The sequence below is a fragment of the Acartia tonsa genome, chromosome 3 (genome assembly GCF_053477335.1).
Source record: "Acartia tonsa isolate MP-2025a chromosome 3, ASM5347733v1, whole genome shotgun sequence".
In the NCBI taxonomy this organism is placed as follows: domain Eukaryota; kingdom Metazoa; phylum Arthropoda; class Copepoda; order Calanoida; family Acartiidae; genus Acartia; species Acartia tonsa.
Window position 1 is genome coordinate 19,382,266 of NC_137262.1, and position 23,418 is coordinate 19,405,683.

The following is a 23,418-nucleotide window of genomic DNA, read 5'->3' on the forward strand; positions in this document are numbered from 1 at the left end:
AACTAGTAAGTAACTAGTTAGTATCAAATATACATCTAATCTTTTTTAGTAAGAATGTAATTTTAGTAACAAATACATAAAAACATAGACATAGATTAAAAACATTAACAAGTATGTCTTCTTAACAGGAACCATAGATAAACAACGTGGTAGATCAGAAATGAGCTCTTCATCCGGCTACAACACAGACGAAGACAGCCTAGATATCCACCAATCAGAATACAACTACAACCAAGCTTCTATTCTATCTTCAGTATTCTATGACGTCAAAGATTTAACATTAAGAAAGAGAATAATTCTACCTCATAGTTCTAGTTCAAAACAATTTAAATTTGATGAAAGAATAATGTACAGAACTAAAGATAATTCTTCTATTATTTCTAAAGAAAAAGATAATAGAAATCTGATTAAATTACTTGCTTTGCTGGCATTTTTATCTCTAGCCTGTATTTTCTTTTTTATTCCACTCACAATCAATACAGAGACACAATTCCTGGAAAACAGCCGCCAGATCATCAGTAATGCTACAAATCATTTTCAACAATGGACCAGTGATAATTTGGTTAAACTGAATCCACGGAAGTTGCTCAACAAAGAAATTCTATACCTTCCATTAACCTTAGCATCAAACGCAGCAAATGCTATACATAGCGGTTTCATGCAATTAGGCAATGGCTTTTGGACCCTTTCAACCTCTCTCGGTCAATCGCTGAATATAGTTGTAAATTTCACCGCAAGATGTCTCCAAAGCATTCTAGAAATATTTCTACTGCCCTTGTCTTGGATCCCAAATCTACCTGAAGATATAACAAGCATTGACATTTTTACGGTTCCAGGCAAAGTTTTTGGATTAACTTTTGAGTTTTTGAAGGGCAGCTTTAATTTTGTTGGAAATGGAATTTACTCAATCACATTTTTAGGTAAGAAAGTTACTCAAATATTTTCTATCGAATTTAATGGAAACAATCGTTTAAATAAGCTCTTTCTTTTACTAGAAACTTAAAAGCAAGTCCCATTTTATAATTTTTTTAATGAGATACTGTCTCTTGAGTATTAGTCTGTAATTCTTATATAACAAAGTAGATATTAATTTTTTGAGAAATGTAAGGTATTTATGACTTAATAAGTTAATAGTAAAGTCTGTGACGAAACAGTTTTTTTCTTTATTAAACTCAATTATCTATATTTGAGTTTTTCTATATTTTTTCTTCAAAGTAATTTGAATTAATCATCACATACTATTACCTTATATTTACGGTGACGTCAAAGTCTATACAACAGGTAGCGAAATATAATTTTTATTTTATATTATTTTGTTTAATTTTTAGGTTTGAATGTGACCAGTAATGCAATGAGTTCTAGTTACAGTATCATATCCTCTGGGGCGGATAATACTGTCGAGTTACTGACCTCCGGTATCAGTAAAACTTGCCAATATATGGTGCAAGGATTTACATCAACTGGAGAATTGATAAAGTCTGGTTTTGGATCCACAGCGTCGGTGTTAAGTTCGAATCTTGGCGTTCTTGGAGATAATTTGGTTTTACTTGCCCAGAACTCTGTTTCTGGTTTTGTTGCAGGAAAGATTAGATAAATAACCAATATATGGATAAACAATAAACATACCCTTTTTATAGTTAAAGAGTTGCTTCGCTGTTATTTTGTGTCTATTTAGACGATGGTACTTTTTATAATTTAATCGATAAATCGTAAGTATACTTAAAGAAAAAGACAGTTTCAAAAATGGTCTATTTTATTATGTCTTTGCATTCGTTACAAAGTACATTTGGTGTATCCAACAACTGAATTAATTAAAAAATACCTTTCTATTTTTGCTGTTTTTTAGGAGGTCTTAGAATTAGGTTTCCCTTGAAAAAAATTATTCCAGTAAAAAACTATAAATTCTATATATATTGTGCGTTTTTGTTATATTTACCTATTCCTTAATTTTAGTAATGTACCATACGTTTTTAATAGTTAAAAACAGAATTAAAAAAATAAGATTTATTTTTTGGTACATTATTTCATTTCAATTTACCAATCCCTCTAAAACAATAACTAACTTTCAAATATTGAGTAACATGGGGGAGGGGTCTTTCTCAATTAAGGTTAATAGGATAGTACTATAGTTTCCAATCAAGAATGAACAAAGTGGGTGAAATTTCTTTTTAACGCCAGCAAACAATCCATATTTAACCCCCTCTCTAATGTATCCTAATTTTTAGTAGCCCTTGAACCCAATTACTCACTTGACAATATGGACAATTATTTGCATGTATAGCGCAGCATAAACAACGTAATTTTAATAATATGAAAGTTGGGGAGAGATGGTTGTGGTACACAATCAACATAAAAGGATCCGACCATAAAGTTTCTACATCCCTAATCACAAACAAATACTTACTTTGCAGACAACCCTTATCAGGGGTACAGGGAGAGGTTATCAGGAAAGTAAGTAATTTTCTCTTAGAAAATATAAATTTTTGTATTTTTAAAAGCATAGAAATATTGGGGAAGTTAGTCTGCAAATATTTTTTATGTACAATCAGATCTCTCATATTAAAAAAATAATAAAGTAGTTTAAACTGTAGAGAAGAAGATAAATTATCATATGTTTAGTGTTTACCTTTCCCTTTAGCCCTAGCCCACATAAAGTGTATAAAAGGACAATTTTGAAAGATATGAATAAGTATATTTTGATGAATAATGAGAGATCAAACCAAACCTACTATTTACAAAACTACGCACTACAATAACAAACTAAGAAGAATTTTAGATTATTTTATTGTATTTTAATTGGTTGGTTCAAACTAGCAGTGTCCAAACTTCAATCAATTATTTTAATCTGCATAAGTTTATCATCTTCTGGTGGAATGTACAGAAATTTATAGTCCGTTGTTTTGTTTTTTTCTATAAGAACCATAAAATATAAAGAAAACATAGAATTTGCTGGAAAAATATCAATATAATGGAATAATGAGAGAAAAATATTATCTTTTTGTCCATAATAATCTTATCTTCATAAAGATAATTGCATAAAAAACATGTTTTTCACATTATTTAATCCTTTTTTATTTTAATGGGTCAATATACTACATTTTTTGTTGTTGTAGATGGAGAAAGTCGCTCGAAAAAAGACATGTGACGTCATAAAAATGAGTTGTTATCCCTCTCTTTTTTAGGGGGGTTTCTTTCCTACTTCTCCTCTCATTTCCCTCATTTTTATGACGTCACATTGAGCGACTTTATATATTTACTTTATTTTACTTGTAAGATTAATAAAATTATTAAAGCTTTTCGACAAAATCATATAATTTGAAAGTGAAATACACCTAATCTAGGTTAACTTGTGTATTTAGAAATAAAAGCATACCTGTAAGCATAAGTAAACTTTTTGAAGAGTAGGCCAATAAATAATGTTAGGCGCTTCGCATCCATACTGTGTGTAAACATGTACATGTGACGAATCATGCACAAGATAATTTTTGAAAATATTTTCACATTTGAATTCTTTATATTATCTAATCTTGTTTCCCTAGTAATTACAAAATGTGGAGAACTATTCGCTTCCAGTTTTGCTATAATGTATGAAAATGTAATCAACATTTTCTTCCAAATATTCCAACTTTTCTCCAGCTTTTCTATCAATACCTGGAACTTGGCAACAGGCAAGCTGTCTGAGGTTGGACACAAGGTTATGGAGGATTTAGATTCTGGGTGTCAAGCTACTTCTGGATGGATACAGTCTGTGTGGATGTCTACTTTAGGTATGAAAAATCTGAAATCTGACTTTGAAACCGTTAAATATCTGCTGGATTAGAACCGTTTTCAGGGAAAAACCATTAATAGCCTCGTATTGCAGACAATTTCAACGAATAATAAAACAAAAATTGTAAAATTAATACCAATTTTGTTAGGCCAGAAGGAACTTTAGTCCCTAGGGGATTTTAATCTTATAATTTTTCATTTTATAACCGCGGAATGTTGCGATGCAAGAAGAAAGTATACCTCCATTAAAATAAACTTTAATTCAGGAATTGGGAAACAGGCTGGCAATTCAGTTTATTCTGGCATAACAACAATTTTTACTGGAAGCAATAACGTAGTTACTAGTATAGCAGAACAAACATGGCGACTGGGAGGTCAGAGTATACACAACATTCAACAGCTGATGGGACAGAGTGTACACTATGCTGGTCAGCTGATTTTGAACTTTGTGGATTTTCTGGTTTTGCTTATGGTGGCAATTCTTGAACTGTTTATGAGTTTGTTTGCTTTCTGTTGGTCGTTTGTCTCGGGGTTATTCAATTTTGGATTTTCAGGTAAAAGTTTTGATGTTTTTAAAAAATATATAACAATGTAAAATCTTATTAACGCATTCTGTATTTTCCCCTGCCAAAAACAAAAAGGAGTTGAAGGTTTTATAGTGAACTAAGATAGTCATTCAGGATTTTGCGGCTAAAGGTTTTTGAATTTATCCTCCTTTTTTATAGGAACTATAAAGAGCTTCAAAAGAGATTACTTTTATGCACTTAATACCACTTTATTAAGACGTCATAGATTTTTTTAATATAAATATAAACAAGGAGCTTTTTGTTCAAAGCAAATTGGCAATTACACGATGATTAGATAACTTCTTAGAAATCTTCAACAGCAAAAATTCCTACGCATTGGATTAATATTTGTGTTTTATAAAGCGAAAGAGGAATATATAAAGTATCTAGAATTTTTTTAATTGGTCGGTAATGTAATGGAGCGAGGATTGAAAACTCTATCACGAACTATTAGAAGTTGGATAGGACGGACGGCCATGTATTTTACATAATAAGTAGATGCGCAACTACAAAGCACTAATTACAAGCCTAATCATAAAATAATCAACATTTCAATTTATATAGGCAATAATATCATCGTATATACTTGTGTTTAGTAAGAACAAATATAAATAGTAGCTGCGCTCATAAAAAAAATGTACCAAAGGCTATCAGAATAACACAATAATATACACCACTTATAAAATTGCCATAATCAGCACAAGTCCTCAGATAAAGAGATTTTATAAACTCTCTTATAAGCATTTTCTTTCACAGGGCAATAGGGAATCTTGAAAAAAATATTTGACAAATTTGCGTGGCTCTCACACTTGAGATCTTAAAGGACAAAGAGATATACATGATACTCATAAAATAAAAGTCTTGAAATAATAAGGACATATTTACTAATAAAAGTTTTCTTGACAAAATAACTTCTCCTTTTTATCCCTGACACACTTGTGTATCAATAAAAGTGGAGGGAGATAGGTAATAATAAACAAGAATGTCAGCTCTTTTAGTTAGCGAAGCAATAACAGTACTATAGAAAAAATGATGATAATCAGTATCTCTTAAATAGTTGTACAGTACCTAATTATAAAGTATCAATATTTCACAATATTGGATGCACCCATAGCATAAGACAGTTTAATAGTCTGAAACAAATCAGAGACTGAAATCTGAAAAAAACTAACCTAAACTCAGCCAAAAAAGCTTTTCTAAAATAAAGAAGTCAATTAGTTCTTTAGTACTACTTTATATACATAACTAGCGGATACGCCCCTAGAGGCCTCTAGGGGAAGTCTACCATTCACTTTCAATAGTATTTCTATAAAGTGAAAGAATTTTTTTTTTTGAGGGGGGGATTTTCTAGGGGTGATTTATCTTGGGATGGTGGACACACCCTTCACCAAAATAGTTAAAAACCTTCCTTGGGTCTATAAGAAGCTACTCTGTAAAGGAGACCCATTTCAGTTCAGTGGTTAGCGAGATCTTTCGCTACAGACAAAAAAGCTTACTCCTTTATATTATCGGATAACAATGGGTTTTTTAATATTGTTAACCAATCACAATGTATCGCATTGCTGATTGCTGAAATGAGGCCTGGTTTAATCTAACCTAAGCTATAAAAAGTTATAAAAAATAAGACAATGTTTCACTTAATAGTTTTCTTGCAGATGTTTGGAATTATAGAATGGCTAGGTTATTTATAAAAATTATGTTAGATAAAATAATAAAATATATAACCATTTAGAAAAGGATATGATTTACAGGGTGTGAGAGGGCAATGACTGAAATATTAAATTTACAGCCCTTTACTTTATCTAAATCATACAATCAAAAAGGAATGGAAATTTATTTATTTTCCGTCGTCCTTACGCTTGATCCCTGTATAGTTTCACAACTAAGAGGTTTCATAGAAGTAAATAATAACATATTTTGTGTAAAATACGTATGAATGCTTTTCAAGTGTCCTTTGAACATTTATTTTATTTTATTGATTTATTTGACGTCCTTCGGGGAGCCCAACCCTCACTATTGAGTAACAACTGCAAATGGCTTTCCTAGCCTAACTTTAGATAACCTTAATCAAACCAATTTTATCCTTAATAGTGCCCATTAATCATATTAATATTGTTAATCATAAAAATCCCTAAATGCATTACCAACCGTTCAATTGAACTATAGGAGGAATAGAATAGCTTCTCTTCAATTTACTTTATATTAATTTCAGGTGTACGTGACTCTGGATTAGAATTAGTGACTGGACAAACCGGCATAGCTGCTACAGTATGGTCAAGAATTGTAAACCTTCCCTGGTATTCAAAACAACCTCCAATTGAAGCACCAAATTATGAAACAATAGTCGAAAATATTTTGACTAATACAAAATTCTTACAATCTTTAAAAGAAGTTAGCAATGGTAATGCTAAATTTGATGACACTAATCTTTTCAAAGAGCTGAAACTTATTGAAGAATCTTACAACGAAAAGGCAAATCTTCAATTAGAAGTCTTTAGAAGTGAACTTCAAGAAATTAAAGATAAACTTAACGTTCTAACATCGAATGAAGCTACTGCTAAGGATAAAACTGAAGCTGATATGCTAGCATTAAAAGCAAGACTTGATAATCTTGCAAGTACAATTAATATTCGTGCTGATACTCTTGAAACTAAATCAAACGAGGATAAACAAGAATTTGATACAATTAAAGTAAAGCTTACTGGTATAGAAGATCAATTAATAACCCTTGAAACCCAACTAACAGAACTTCATGCGTCTGTACAAAATTGTTGTCAAAACAGAACTGAAATTGAGGATATGATCAACAAAGTAATCAATGAAACTTTTAATGACACCAATACCAATCCTATGCTTGATTTACTTGCAAAATATTTTGTGACAAAGCCGGAGTTACAACAAGTTTTTCATAACGTAGAAGAAGCTAAGCTAAAAATCAACGAAGACGTAAAATCAATGCTTGAATCAAATGCTAATATTTACAATCGGGAAAAAATTGTTGAAGAATTATTAGTACAACTTCAGCAAAAGTCAGCTGAAAGCAGCCAAGGAACAACTGAAAAGCCAGCAATGAACGTGTTAAACGAGCTTGAGGTTAAAAGTATTGTAGAACAAGCTTTGCTTCAGTATGACGCTGATAAAACTGGTTTATTTGACTATGCACTTGAAACAGCTGGTGGCAGTGTTGTCTCTACGCGGTGCACAGAAACGTATGTCCAAAAATCTGGAATGTATAGCATTTTTGGTATACCTATCTGGTACCCATCAAATAACCCGCGAACAGTCATCCAACCAGGCGTTCTACCGGGCGAGTGTTGGGCCTTCAAAGGTTCCGCGGGATTCATCGTCATCCAGCTATCTGAACCAATCACGCCGTTCCAATTCTCGCTGGAGCACATTTCCAAGTCGATGTCGCCATCTGGAAGGATTGACAGTGCCCCGAGAGAGTTCAGTGTGTATGGCCTGCAGACACAGAAAGATACGGAGCCTGTTAAACTTGGAGATTATGTTTACCTGGAGGATGGCAATCCATTGCAGTTCTTTCAGGTAAAGCATCATCTGTTAGATTGAGTAATTAACTGAAATCAATATAGCATAAAACCTTTCAAATGTAATACTTTTTTGACATTAGCACCGCAAACATTGCGTTTGGTAGTTGGTGTGGGGGTTTGGGGGAGGAGGTAAGATTATAAAATGTTCATATATTTTCAAAATGTTGGTGGGAGTGTTTATCCGTAATACCTCCACTATGTCAGTCAGATGTCAATACTTTTGTGGCTATAACTATTCTTGTTTTGTTTTTCAGGTTCAAGTTGAGACTGATCAGACCTTCCCCTACATAGAGCTTGATGTCAACTCAAACTATGGAAATCTAAACTATACCTGTATCTACAGGTTTAGAGTTCATGGACACACTGGACCAAAATAGATTTTAAGATACTCTTTTGTCAACTGCCTTCAAAGTTCATTTAGTCACCTTAAAATTTAGAAAAAAGATTTAGTTGTTAGGAAGAGTTAGACTTTTTCGTATTGGGTTAGGTATATGGTTAGCGTGGCTAATTTGAAGTATCCTTAAAATATGTTTTGATCTAGTCTTAAGTTGGTAAAACTTTTTTACTGAAATATATTTTATTATCATTTACGTGAAAAAAGTTTATAAATAAAATGTCATAAATACTACAACTTCCTAATAACATAATTTTTAATAAAGTTTTTCAATTATACACTTTAATAATGTCAAAATTTGTCCAGCAATAAAAAAAAGTATTTGTTCCATTGACTTTTAATGATAAGTAAACATTAGGTGTCTGAAAAAATGCAAAAAAAAATTCGATAGAAAAATGGAAAAAATAATCCCTGTTGAATTAAGTGCCTTGTATTGACAAATAATTTTCTTTATAAATTGTAATACTATTTCACAGTTCTATGTCGATAAAAAAGTAGCACCTAATTTCTACAGGGATAAACCAGTATTTTAAAAATGGCTGTGTGTGTGTGTAAAGTTAATGTGCTAAAAATTGAATTGAAAACATACAAAATTTATCAATGCAAAATATTTTAGAATTTGAAAATTACAAAATGGTTCAAATCTTAAGTATTTCAAATTTTTGTGCTAGCTTGTTGGCTAGCCGAATGGCCCTAAGCAGTCTGTATTAATAAAATTACGATTTGATTTGAATATTCGATTCATTTTAATAAGTTGATAGTGTGTAAAATTTGTTTTGAAGATATTAATGTGGTGCCTTTAATTATCAGGTGTTCCTTCGCTTCCGCACATGTTATCTCAGCCGCTGAGTGTTTCATATTCAGAATAAAAATCATATGCGGCTCTGATGATTAAATAATGTGAAACACGTGCGAAAATGAATTCACACCCATTATCAAACTAAAACGGTTTGAAATCAATTTCTCCCCTCTCATAAAAATTACCTAAACATTTTTTTATATCCTTGAGAAGTATGGGAACATTTTTTTTGTTTCGGCCAATGTACAATTTGAAATAGAAGAATAATGGTCTATTACTGTTTGTTTGAAGTATTAAGAGTTTTATTCCAATTAATATCGGCTAGAGAGAGAAATGTGTAAAAAGAGAGGGGAAATCTAAATGTTCTATTAGGTATAACTAGAACCTGTAACTTTATTTCCATAATTGTTACATGCTAGAAATATTTGGAAGTAATCTAAAATGCTTCATATTAACCAATTAATATGTATTTATAAATGTTTTGTGATTAATATTAACATAAAAATATATATATTTGTAATAAAGAAATATTATTTTGCTGTGAAATATGTAAAATATTATATTATCATTGTAACTATGTAAAAAATGATAACTCGTAAACAGTCTGTAATAAATTTAGTTAGAAATTAATTTATGTTTTTGTTAGCAAATCTCCTAAACAAGCCTTATTTATTTGTTGGTCGCAAGGATCTTAGTGGTTGTGTTCTCCTTCAGGGAAATAGGGAACATTAGACTAGAAATTACATTGACATTCCAAAGACGTTTTTCTGATTTATTAGCTAAATTTTTTTCAAAGAGCTTTTAAATTTTGAACCTCAACTGGTAGTGTCAAAACTTGTCAACAAATAATTTTTATCAAAGACGGGATAATATTGGAGATGCCTATACGTTTTTTTGTCCATTGTTCTCTTTCCTTCTATAACTGCATTTTTTTCCTTCCACCATTTCGGTATATTTTACTTTTAGAAGCAAATATGGGCGAAAGTTTCCGACAGTCTGCCATGCTACCTTATCAAGAACTGCACTTCCAAGTTCCAGGATTTTAACGGATAACTATTGTTGATATAATCTATTTTATAAATTTTACTTCCTTTTTTTCAATATTTATTTATTCCACAGCTTTTAATAAAACATAATCAATAATAAACTTGTTTTATCCAAATTTTCTACCTTTTCAAGTTAAATTTAATGATTGGTGTACTGGCATGATGCAGAAATTAAATAATTTTATTCCAATCTAAGTTTAATTCCCAAGAAATGTATCAATGACAATTTCCCACTAATTGTTAGTGCCCCCCCCCCCCAAAAAAGTTGGTTTTCATAGGTCAATTCTATCCCTGTCAGGAAATACCAAAGTTTTTAGTCAGCTATGCAGCCATTTTTCAGAAAAGCCATATAGAACGATGTCTGTCTGTCCGTCTGACCGTCTGTCCGTCTGCCCGTCTGTCTGTCTGTCCCTTAAGATCTCGGTAACCACTGAACCGATCGGATTCTACTCTTCAGGGTATCTACCTATTGGTCCTGTGGTGGTTTTAAGCTATTTTCTTGGGGGGTGGGACACCCGTAGACCCCCCAAAAACCAAAAAATCCCGCCCAATTTTTTTTTTTTTTTTTTGCTGAAGATTTCCTTTGTCCGTTATTTTTTTTTTTACGATTTTTGCCTTAATTTTTTTTTATCACCTCTTGGGGCAAAAATGTTTTCCTGCTGGGTAGGTGCGAAAATTTGCGATCCGTTCTGCTGGGTAAGTAATAGAAGATGTAATTATACCTCTTGGGGCAAAGCCCCTAGAGGCTAGGGGCGAAGCCGATAGTCTATAATACAAAGTAGCTTGATGTCTGTCCGTCCGTCCGTCTGAAGCTCAAGATCTCGGTAACCACTGAACCGATCGGATTCTACTCTTCAGGGAATATACCTACTGGTCCTGTGGTGGTTTTAGGCTTTTTTTTGGTGGGTGGGACACCCCTAACCCCCCCAAAACCAAAAAATCCTCCCCCATTTTTTTTGCTGAAGATTTCCTTGGTCCTCTTACGAATTTCGCCTTAATTTTTTTTTAACACCTCTTGGGGCACAGTCGCTAGAGGCTAGGGGCGAAGCCGCTAGTTTAATTAATAATAGCATGTTGTTTTATTGTTAGTTATGATAGTTTTTGAAATACCATATAGTCGACTATATATACCAACTAGAGTTGTGCTCGATATAATTATCTCGCTATTGGCTAGGTTTATTCAATGTTTTATTTACTTTCTTTTGGTTATCTGAATTCTGACTATTAACCCTATTCTTCCATTATCTTCTCCCTGACGATTTCTTTCTTTAAACTATTTTAGGATCTTAATATTTTTTATTTCAAATTATCGTCCTGAAAGGGTTAAAATGTTTAGTTAACTGTTAAATTTTAGTTCAATATCTGACCACATTACGCACGTATCGCTAGTATCAAATTATTTTAAAACTAAGTTTTCTTTTATTTACTATAATATAAATTTAAATTTTCTGTTTTATGGATGGTAATTTAATACTTCAATATAATTCAAATAGCAACATGAAATAAAAAAAATTAATTTATTCTTCATGCAGTAAAATAATGGGTCTTATCGTTCTGGTCAATGAGAGTTTATTACGAATTATGGGAGCACTATGAGTTTTAAACATTCATCGCTTAGAAAACTTTAGCTCATATATAGACATTTATTTCCTATCTGTCATGGATCTTAATGCAATAAAGCAGGCTGTTTTGTAAATGTTAAAAACTGGAAGATTTCATTAAACAAAAGTTCCCGCAAATATAAGTATTAAATAACAATGCAGGTAAAAAATGATGATAGTTTTGATGGTCCACAAGCTGGTTCAAGGGAATAAACCGTGGTATCAATTCTTCGAACTGCAAAATTCTAATTTATCTTTTATTTGCAGATTTTGAAAGTACATCCTACCATTTTAAAACAATTAAAAGTTTTCAGAATATGATTTTGAGTAATATTTAATTTTTCTTTACTACCTAGCTAGACTTTATGAATTTGTGTATGGGGATAAAGGGCTCTTAATTTGTGTTAGAATGAAATTTTACAAAAGAATAAACACGCAATAGCTAAAAACCTGATCCGTATCAATAATTAGTCAATCTGACAATCAGTTTCCGATATCTATGATATGATATACACACCTTAAAGCAATAATTGAATAATTAAATAAGTTTCTATTGTATATGCATATAAGGCTGAGAAAACTTTATACATCATTTTAACAAGAAAATTACACTTACTTACAATTTAAGTATACGTTGAATCGATCCCAAAGTTTATAATTAAATACTAATTTTTTCAGTTTATACGAATTCACATATTGTAACATATTGTATTTTCTGCTGTTTTAATTAAACACTTAATTACTCACTTCCTTTCATATGAAACTTTGGGTATTCTATCACTTCTGCAAAATAAATGACAGAATCAAACTAGAGCGTTTATTGTCCTTTCACCTTTGCTCCACTGCCAACATCAAACCCCCTCGACATTGTTCTGCTAATAAATGTATTATCCTAGATAATCAATCATACCCCATTATCCCTTAAACTTAAAAAAGAATTTCTAGCAGACAAGATTTAATAGGCTATCTTTAGAAATTTGATAGGATTCTGACAAAAGTTTATTGTTGACTTATATGAATGATACCTTTTCTAACCTTTAACTTTTACTATTGGTGCAATGAAGAGATTGTTCATCTAGACGTTTTTTATTTATTATTCTGCTTTTTTTTTAGCGAACGTGAAATACTTTGCAGATATGATATTTTGTGGACGCAAAGTCACACCTTAACTTTCATATTTATTGGGTCGTTATTAATATGTTAATAACAATAACAACAAAATAATATATTGTTAGAAATTACATTACCATGCTCACAAACATTAGAAGGGTAAAGTATCCATGTAATAAAACTGCATTAGATGTAAGAACAGTCAAAGATTTTAGCAAGAAATTAATGTAAGTCCGGAAAAAAATTATATAGTCCGCTGCTATTTAAGATATACAACAGAATTTTGGCGGGATGATTCAGATAAGCGAAGCATCTCTATAATCAATAGATCTTTTCATGAAAATACTCTTTTTCGAATTTTAGTCTTCTGCTAACCTAAAAAGTTACTTTAGGAGCCTAGAAATACATGTACAAAATTTCAGCTCTCTATCTCTACTGGCGACCTAGCGCCAGGCATGTAAAATATCAACAGATAACGGTAGCACGGCAGTTTTAACAATATCACAGCAATGTGCAGGTTTTAAGCTCTTCTGCATATTTCAATTTAAACACATAAGGGCAAAGATATATTATCCCAAAAATCTTTTGTCAAAGTCTACTCTACACCTAGCGCCAGTCAGTTTTCTAAAATCATGCCTTTTATACCTGTGAAAATAGAAATCGCCAGCGCTAGGTGTAGAGTAGACTTTGACAAAAGATTTTTGGAATATTATATCTTCGGCCTTATGTGTTTAAATTGAAATATGCAGAACACCTAAATTCTTCTTTCAAGCCATTCTCTAAGCATTTTAATTATTTTTATAAAATAACGGGATTTCAAAACTGCCCTTTGAAAAGGCCTAAAAAAATATCTTTTTTTGTCACTTTTTTCATTGCTTATAGTTACAACTTATAAAGATATTATGCTCAGTTAAAAAAATCGGCGCCTCCAGCATCAAAACCGGCAAAAACTGGCAGTTAAACTTCTGTGCCCCTACTTGCCCCCCTCTTCAGTAAACAGTAGTTATCTCAAGAAGTAAAAGAGATATCAACACACAGAAAGAAAACTTTTTAAATAAAACTGAACTAAGTAACCATTACACATTCAATTTTGGGACTTTCCTTCTAGGGGCTTGTGGAGCAACAGACCCCCAAAAACTAAAAATGTGAGTTCTGGACTTATTTTTAAAGATATCAACCTAATTCTTTTTGAGAAAACTTTTTTCACATAACCAAACTCAGCAACCTATACATATTTCATTTTGGGACTTTCCTTCCAGGTGCTAGTGGAGCAAAAGACCCCCCAAAACACAAAAAATATGAGTTCTGAGCTTATTTTTAAAGATATCAACCTGATTTTTTTAAAGAAAATTTTTTAAATAAAACAGAACTCAGTAATGATTACACATTTCATTTTGGGACTTTCCTTTGAGGGGCTTGTGGAGCAAAAGACCCCCCAAAACACAAAAAATAAGAGTTCTGAGCTGATATTTAAAGATATCAAACTGATTTTTTTAAAGAAAACTTTTTTAACATAACCAAACTCAGCAGGGGCGTTTAAGCTTTTTTTTTTGGGGGGGGGCAAAATTTGCTTGTGGGGGGGGGTAATTACCCCCCCCTGAAACCTGTTGGCCGGGGCAAATTTTGTTTACCTTCCCAAAATTTACCCCCAAATTTTTAAAGAAAATTTTTTAAAATAAAACTCAACTCAGTAATTATTACACATTTCATTTTGGGACTTTCCTTTGAGGGGCTTGTAGAGCAAAAGACCCCCCAAAACACAAAAATATGAGTTCTGAGCTGATATTTAAAGATATCAACCTAATTTTTTTAAAGGAAACTTTTTTAACATAACCAAACTCAGCAGGGGCATCCAAGCTTTTTTTGGGGGGTGGGGGCACTCCCAAATTCGTTTGAGGGGGGGGGGGGGGTAATCCCAACTTTACCCCCCCGTAGTGGACGTCTATGAAACTCAGTAATGTTTACAGATTTCATTTTAGGACTTTCCTTCCAGGTGCTAGTGAAGCAAAAGACCCCCCAAAACACAAAAAATATGAGTTCTGAGCTTATTTTTAAAGATATCAACCTGATTTTTTAAAAGAAAATTTTTAAAATAAAACAGAACTCAGTAATGATTACACATTTCATTTTGGGACTTTCCTTTGAGGTGCTTGTGGAGCAAAAGACCCCCCAACACAAAAAATATGAGTTCTGAGCTGATATTTAAAGATATCAAACTGATTTTTTTAAAGAAAACTTTTTTAGCATAACCAAACTCAGCAGGGGCGTCCAAGCTTTTTTTTTGGGGGGGGGGGTAAAATTTGCTTGGAGGGGAGGGGGGTAATTACCCCCCCTGAAATCTGTTGGTAACAAAATTTGCCCCCAGGGTAAAAATCTTTTTTTTTTTTTGGGGGGGGGGTAATTTAAATTTTATTAAATATTTGGTATTTTTTTTGTTAGAGATTTTTTATTTTGAGGGGTATTCAAAATTGTTTACCCCTCCTAAAATACCCCCTCCGAAATGGTTGATATCTTTAAAAATAAGTCCAGAACTCATATTTTTAGTTTTTGGGGGTCTTTTGCCAAACAAGCCTCTAGAAGGAAAGTCCCAAAGTGAAATCTGTAAATGTTACTGAGTTTGGTTATGTTAACAAAGTTTTCAAAAAAAATCAGGTTGATATCTTTTAAAATAAGCTCAGAACTCATATTTTTAGTTTTGGGGGTCTTTTGCCCAACTAGCCCCTAAAATGAAATCTGTAAACATTACTGAGTTTCATAGACGTCCAAAAGGGGGGGTAAAGTGGGGATTACCAACCTCCCAAACAAATTTGGGGGTGCCCTGAGACGTGTTAACTTGCTACTCGAGTCTCACCAGAGTTAACAACCTCATTTATCTCTGAAAATGGAGTTAGAAAAAAGGGAAAACCCCTTAAATCCCCTTGTTGAACTATAAATCCCCTAACTAACTCCTAATAAAATACACCTTTCAAAAAATAATATGCCTAATTTAATTCCCCTAAGTATTTTGAATTTGAAATATTAAAACTTAGTATTGGCAGACAAACATCCTGTTACTTTAGTGAAATGCAAATAAAGGCTTACAGCTTAGAAAACGGGCGAGTAATAAAAAAAAGGTATTTTTAGCAAGGAAATGTAATTTTATTGATAAGGAAAAATAAAGTTTAATAAAAAATGATACTAAGACATAAATTGGTTTTTATTTTAGGATTTGCAACAAAGAATGGAAAGAATTTATGCTGTAAGAAAAAGGGACTAGAGAACTAAAGAAAAAGATGTATGCTCCAAAAGAGCCTTGGTGTCCGACTGCCAGCTAAATCTCCCAGCAGTTCCCATATCAGTTATATTATTGCCAAAAAGAACCTTGACTTAGGCCCCGTGCGCAAATATTCTTACACGCTCCTTTGTTGCAAAATTCTTACATTGCATTCATATAATGTAACATAACTTTTAATAATCACAAATTTCATTACATTTATTAATACAATTAATTCAAAATAAAGATTTATTCTAATACACAATATAGTTTTAAAACCTAATTTGAAATAAACGAGTCCGGAAAAAAGTCCAAATTTGGTTACACTGGAGTGTTTTAATCTATTTGACCATATTCATGCGATATATGTGAAAAAGTATTTGCGCGGATTTGTGCTAAAACAGACTTATTAATATTCATTGAATAACTTTTGTTCTATTGTATAAAAAATGTTATTTAAATACAAAATGTCTAAAAGGTGTTATATTTTACTGATTTATTTTATTTAATTGTTAAAATTCATACTGTTTTTGCATGAAAAATGATAAAATGATCAAAAAAGTAGTACTTTTTACTACATGGAGTCGGATGTTTAAACTCATGAAAAACTGACGTTTCCTTGGACCTTTCCCCGAAACCGAATCTTCCCCTTCAAGTATTAAAACTTCGTTTTTACTATTTCTACTAGTATTTTTTAAGAAAATTGGTAAATTATGAATTTTTTGACTGTTATGAGTGGCCAATTTCTGCAATATTGTATGTCTTATTATGTACTCAAAGTTTTAGCATTCTAATAGCTTGAATGCCCTTGCTACAGGCCTGCGCGGCCTGACATTTATCTTTTAGGCGCGCCTTTAAAATAGGCAATCGTTTGATTACTTCAAGAATATTCTAGAAAGAAAATATACTCATACAGAAGCTAGGCCACTCTATAATTATCAAAATTAAATTGTCTATTTTAAAGAAAATGCATTATGATTTATGGATAAAAAGGGTTCTGTAAATAGAAAAACCATGAATTATAATGCAGCCCCCAACCCCCCCAAAAAAAGCTTGGACCCCTCTGCTGAGTTTGGTTATGTTAAAAAAGTTTCCTTTAAAAAAATCAGGTTGATATCTTTAAATATCAGCTCAGAACTCATATTTTTGTGTTTTGGGGGGTCTTTTGCTCCACAAGCCCCTCAAAGGAAAGTCCCAAAATGAAATGTGTAATCATTACTGAGTTGAGTTTTATTTTAAAAATTTTCTTTAAAAATTTTGGGGTAAATTTTTGGAAGGTAAACAAAATTTGCCCCAGCCAACAGGTTTCAGGGGGGGTAATTACCCCCCCCCCCCCAAAAAAAAAAAGCTTGGTCGCCCCTGCTGAGTTTGGTTATGTTAAAAAAGTTTTCTCTAAAAAATCAGTTTGATATCTTTAAATATCAGCTCAGAACTTATATTTTTTGTGTTTTGGGGGGTCTTTTGCTCCACAAGCCCCTCAAAGGAAAGTCCCAAAATGAAATGTGTAATCATTACTGAGTTCTGTTTTATTTAAAAAAATTTCTTTAAAAAAATTAGGTTGATATCTTTAAAAATAAGCTCAGAACTCATATTTTTTTGTGTTTTGGGGGGTCTTTTGCTTTACTAGCACGTGGAAGGAAAGTCCCAAAATGAAATATGTATAGGTTGCTGAGTTTCGTTATGTGAAAAAAGTTTTCTCAAAAAGAATTAGGTTGATATCTTTAAAAATAAGCTCAGAACTCATATTTTTAGTTTTGGGGGTCTTTTGCCCAACTAGCCCCTAGAAGGAAAGTCCTAAAATGAAATCTGTAAACATTACTGAGTTTCATAGACATCCAAGAGGGGGGTAAAGTGGGGATTACATACCTCCCAAACAAGGAAAGTCCCAAAATGAAATGTGTAATCATTACTGAGTTGAGTTTTATTTTAAAAATTTTCTTTAATAATTTGGGGGTAAATTTTGGGAAGTTAAACAAAATTTGCCCCAGCCATCAGGTTTCAGGGGGGGGTAATTACCCCCCCCCCACAAGCAAATTTTACCCCCCCCCCCAAAAAAAAGCTTGGTCGCCCCTGCTGAGTTTGGTTATGTTAAAAAAGTTTTCTCTAAAAAATAAGTTTGATATCTTTAAATATCAGCTCAGAACTCATATTTTTTGTGTTTTGGGGGGTCTTTTGCTCCACAAGCACCTGGAAGGAAAGTCCCAAAATGAAATATGTATAGGTTGCTGAGTTTGGTTATGTGAAAAATTTTCTCAAAAAAAATCAGGTTGATATCTTTAAATATCAGCTCAGAACTCATATTATTAGTGTTTTGGTGGGTCTTTTGCTCCACAAGCCCCCTAGAAGGAAAGTCCCAAAATTCAATGTGTAATGGTTACTTAGTTCAGTTTTATTTAAAAAGTTTTCTTTCTGTGTGTTGATATCTCTTTTACTTCTTGAGATAACTACTGTTTACCGAAGAGGGGGGCAAGTAGGGGCACAGAAGTTTAACTGCCAGTTTTTGTCGGTTTTGGTGCTGGAGGCGCCGATTTTTTTTAACTGAGCATAATATCTTTATAAGTTGTAACTATAAGCAATGAAAAAAGTGACAAAAAAAGATATTTTTTAGGCCTTTTCAAAGGGCAGTTTTGAAATACCGTTATTTGATAAAAATAATTAAAATGCCTAGAGAATGGCTTGGAAGATGAATTTAAGTGTTCTGCATATTTCAATTTAAACACATAAGGCCAAAGATATAATATTCCAAAAATCTTTTGTCAAAGTCTACTCTACACCTAGCGCTGGTGATTTCTATTTTCACAGGTATAAAAGGCATGATTTTAGAAAACTGACTGGCGCTAGGTGTAGAGTAGACTTTGACAAAAGATTTTTGGGATAATATATCTTTGCCCTTATGTGTTTAAATTGAAATATGCAGAAGAGCTTAAAACCTGCACATTGCTGTGATATTGTTAAAACCGCCGTGCTACCGTTATCTGTTGATATTTTACATGCCTGGCGCTAGGTCGCCAGTAGAGATAGAGAGCTGAAATTTTGTACATGTATTTCTAGGCTCCTAAAGTAACTTTTTAGATTAGCAGAAGACTAAAATTCGAAAAAGAGTATTTTCATGAAAAGATCTAATAATCAATTTAGCTCTTTAAAAGGGGTATTAAGATTCTGGCAAACAATTACAAGTTACTTTTTCTTATAAATCAGTTTTACTCTTAGTTTTCCCTGAAAAATTATCCAACCTGTCGGAAATTTCGAGTTGAATTAAATTGCTGAATCACGATAAAAGCTAAAAGCCGCAAATCGGGCAAATCTTGACAATAATAACTTTATGAAATATGGTTAGTAACTTAGTGACCTTGATAGTGATCACAACCTATTCTTAATATCTTTGTGAACTTAATAGTTATCGAAAATGGTTTTAAGGGAAAGGGTTAACGCAGATCATATTATTTAAATTGGATATAAAATTATTAATAATATAAACAAAGACAGTGCTAGGGCATTTAAAGAAAATCTCTACAGTTTTGGACCGGTAAAAAAAGTTAAACTAAAAAGGTTGGTTTTTGATTGGTATCTACGTTCTAAAAGTGGACATACTTAAAAAAAATAAAGTTAACCTGAACACGGAGGAATTTTGTTTATCATGCATTTGTGGTAATCAACACCCAAGTTTATGTATCCTTATCCCTGTTCACATTCCTATAATTCTCTGGCTGAGTCAGACCTCCACTTGTAACCGCCACCATACTCCATCCTGCTGTGTTGAGGGCTAGTTGATTGTTGCAGGCCAAAGAGTGAATACGCTTCCTCCCGTCTGCATTCGGTTAGATACAAGCCTATATGTCTAGGCTGGCGGTATCTATATTTCCCACGTGTTCAAGTACGTCGTTTCTTACCTAATTAAGAAACAGGACGTCCAAGCCTTTAATTGATATCATATTAAATATATCCTATAATAATAATCCCATTAATCTGCCTATTTCTAACCAGTTTTAATTGTTTAATAAATGTGTATTTTTTAGAAATACTTTGTTAGATTATTGATTATTAAATTGTATCGGAGCTACTCTATACTCGTATTCCAGTCTGTCTGTACATCCCCTCATACGTCATTTTGGCGCAGTCTTGTCTACCACTCCTTTTTTGAGGGGGGAAGGTTTAGATAATTAGCGTACAGACAAAATTAAATTGTAAAGTAGCTTCGATTGCAAAGTGAAATTAATATTTTCCTGATAACTAAGTTTATTCACGGAAACGGTTTACAGTAACAATTTGTTACAGAACATTTATAATAATTATTTCGTGGCAAACTGCCAAATAAAGATAAAAAGGAACCCGCCTTTTATTTTCACACTAGTATTTAATTTCACACATTTCCATATTTTCTCCTTAAAACAGGAAGAAAGGGATATTCCCAAGTTCTTAAAAAGTTTCGTGGTAGACAAATCAGTGTTAACGAACACTACACTCCAGCACCATGACCGATAAGAAAGGTGATGATAAAACCAAACCGCCGCCTCCGCCGGCTCCGGCCGTCTCTGGTACCTCGCAGCAGCAGCAGGCTGACCCGCTTTCCCCTGAAAAAATCAAAGATCTCATATCGGAAGCGTTAAATGATAAGTTAAACGAATATTCGTCACATTATAGAGATTTAATAAAACAAGAATCCGAGATTATGCAGCTCGAAATAGAAACAAAATGGGCAGGGTTTAAGGACACAGAATCACATCGCAGATTATTAGCCGACACCGACATTTTAGATCTAAAACGCAGAGTATCAAAACTCCCAGCGGACGGAAATCTTGGCCCATTGTTTGCGGAAAAAACGTTAAACGAAAGTCTTAACATGACTCATTTTAACACCATAGGTGATGATTCAATTAATGCCACTTTTTATGACCGGATATCGGTCCAGCAAAAGATAAACGTGGTTGAATGGGTCGCCAAGGATAGGATGACAGCCCCAGGTTGTATGGCCTATTCAATTGTAGGCTTTATAGGTCCGGCGGATAATGACAATTGGATGAATGTAAGAGAAACTTCTCTAACTGAATATGAAAAAACCTTGCTAGAAAGGATTCCCTTTATCCCTGATAGGATTAAGTCGTTAGAACCCCTCCGTAAACCTACAAGGTCTGCACCCAATGTAGCAACAAGACCCTCTACAAGAAATACGCCAAACACAGGCACAGCCGCAACGGCAACAACTAGCGCCGCCGACGATGACTTTATTAAAGAATGCTTTATTAAGGGACAAAAATGGGATTCCGATTTTGCGAGGGATGCCCCTAGGTGGGACGGTAGGGCTGACTTTGATAACTTCTTTTCTAATATGTGGAGGGTTGCAAAGACATACAGAATCTGTGACCCAATTCTTTTTAAGGATATTTTATACCAGCGAATTTATGACTCTAGAGGGGAACGATTAGGAGACTTAATTACGCCTGAAAGAAATCAGGCCTTATCTGCTTTAAGTTATTACCTGATGATTAGGAGGCTGGTCACTCCTTTCTCGGATCCAGAAGTAGCCTCTCAGTACTTCTACAACCTAAAACAGGAGACTAATCAACCCCTTGACACCTATTTTGAAAACAAACTTAGGGTGTTCAAACTCATGAATCCTGGCCTCATACCTAAAAAGAAGTGGAAGGAATTCTATCTTAACGTTAGCAAAAATCTGCTGTATACCAACCTTGCCATGGACATGGCCAATTATGTTGAGAGTATGCAATTTTTGGACGATTACAACGCTTACTTGAATAAACTTATTAATCTCGGACAAAGATACGTTAACTGGGATGGGTCTGGCCATATTAGTAAGGAAAACCTCTCGGCTTGCTATTCTCAAGCCATGGAAATGTTCCTACCTAAAAATTCTGCGGAAACGAAAAAACAACCCATAATCAGCATTATCGAAGATAATATCCCCACTAACACGGCAATGTATAAGGAAAACTTAACCGAAGAACCTAACGAGGTTCCCTCTTGGGTAGATCATGAGGACGATCCTATTGCTTGGGATCAAATCGAGGGCGTTATAGGAGTCTTTAATGGGAGGAGTAAAAATATTAAATGCTGGCATTGTAATATCCCTGGCCATGTAGTGCAGAATTGCAACAAAAAGAAAGCTGGGGAGCCCCCAAATCCTGAGTCCCGCTTTGGTAAAACACGGAGTAAATTCACGCCTAGAAAAGCTCCAAGTAATAGTAATAAAATACCTGAGCAGTATGCGCGTAAAACTATCAACCAAATGGATCAGGAAGCCAGCGAAGAATCTGAAATAGATAAATATGTACAAGCGATTGTTAAAAATCACGTCCACTAAATGTAAAAGTGGATTTATGCGATATTAATTGTCCCTATCCCAGAAAATAAAAATTTGCTGAATGAGTTTCATATTTTGATATGAAAGATAAACAAAATATCCCATGCCAAGCTAAGCTTGCAAATTCCTTAATATCAAATGTCCCTTGCCAAGCAATGCTTTGGCGCGAAAAAATAAAACAAATTATTGTTGTTAAGTCTGACTAAGCAACACAAAATAAACTCCCCCCCCCTCCTTTCCCTATCCAAATGTAGCTGATACAGGAAATTGGGGGAAATAGGGAAGTAACCTGAGGAGCATTTCACATGCACTTAATATTTCCATTTTTTAAAAATCTAATAGTCTTTATCAAGAAGCTAATAAGTGAATACCTATTTTCTATTTAGTAGTACTTATTTTTAATATCGCATGACCTATCTAAAATGTAAATATCGTATATTTTGAATGTATATATAGTAGAATCTAAAACATTCTAGTTCAATTTTTAACCGCTAGGGGAACTTAAGCGAATTATCTGTATATAAACAATGATTTTTAAGTTGAACCCTCAGTATCAATTTTATCTGAGAGTTGCTCACTCTTAGCCTCTGATTTTTGTAGCTGAAATATCTCAGCAATTATGTATAAAAACTTATCCATATGGATAAATATTATTGCATTTTGTACAGTGACAATAATAGAATTATATTTAATTTATTATGTATCCGAAAGATGTCGCCTAGAGTGCTACCGCGGTCCGTATAAGTAAATGATAAGATTAAGAAGGGGGGAGGTCTATGGAAAATCTGTATAAATACAAGCAAATTTCCAAATCTAATTCAGTTGTCCTTCAGTTCTTTGTTGTTATCATTTACTCATTTTTGAGCTGCAATCAAGCAGCATTTAAAAATTAAAATCTTTAATCACTTAAGATGTGATTAATAAAATCTTAAAACATTTTGACTAAATTATTTTCCGCTAGGATTACTAGCAGAATGAAATAAAGTTAGTTCTATTAGCTTCCGCTAGGAT

General features: G+C 33.0%; 2 protein-coding genes across 2 annotated transcripts; both read left to right on the plus strand.

Moving 5' to 3' along the window:
* The first annotated feature begins 116 nt into the window (after positions 1-116).
* Positions 117-1,613, plus strand: LOC145313585 (uncharacterized). Its single transcript, XM_080153047.1, has 2 exons — positions 117-920; positions 1,329-1,613. Exons 1-2 carry the CDS (start codon positions 161-163, stop codon positions 1,592-1,594), a joined length of 1,026 nt encoding a protein of 341 aa, XP_080009173.1. The 5' UTR covers positions 117-160; the 3' UTR covers positions 1,595-1,613.
* A 1,905-nt stretch (positions 1,614-3,518) lies between these two features.
* Positions 3,519-8,684, plus strand: LOC145313586 (uncharacterized). The gene is made up of 4 exons (XM_080153048.1): positions 3,519-3,767; positions 4,035-4,322; positions 6,547-7,880; positions 8,140-8,684. Exons 1-4 carry the CDS (start codon positions 3,584-3,586, stop codon positions 8,260-8,262), a joined length of 1,929 nt encoding a protein of 642 aa, XP_080009174.1. The 5' UTR covers positions 3,519-3,583; the 3' UTR covers positions 8,263-8,684.
* Positions 8,685-23,418: the final 14,734 nt, after the last annotated feature.

Coding starts and splice junctions, on each gene's coding strand:
- LOC145313586 (XM_080153048.1), top strand. CDS start 3,584: ATGTATGAAAATGTAATCAACATTTTCTTCCAAATATTCCAACTTTTC. Junction 3,768..4,034: donor TGTGTGGATGTCTACTTTAG/GTATGAAAAATC, acceptor ACTTTAATTCAG/GAATTGGGAAACAGGCTGGC. Junction 7,881..8,139: donor ATCCATTGCAGTTCTTTCAG/GTAAAGCATCAT, acceptor TTTGTTTTTCAG/GTTCAAGTTGAGACTGATCA.
- LOC145313585 (XM_080153047.1), top strand. CDS start 161: ATGAGCTCTTCATCCGGCTACAACACAGACGAAGACAGCCTAGATATC. Junction 921..1,328: donor TTACTCAATCACATTTTTAG/GTAAGAAAGTTA, acceptor TTTAATTTTTAG/GTTTGAATGTGACCAGTAAT.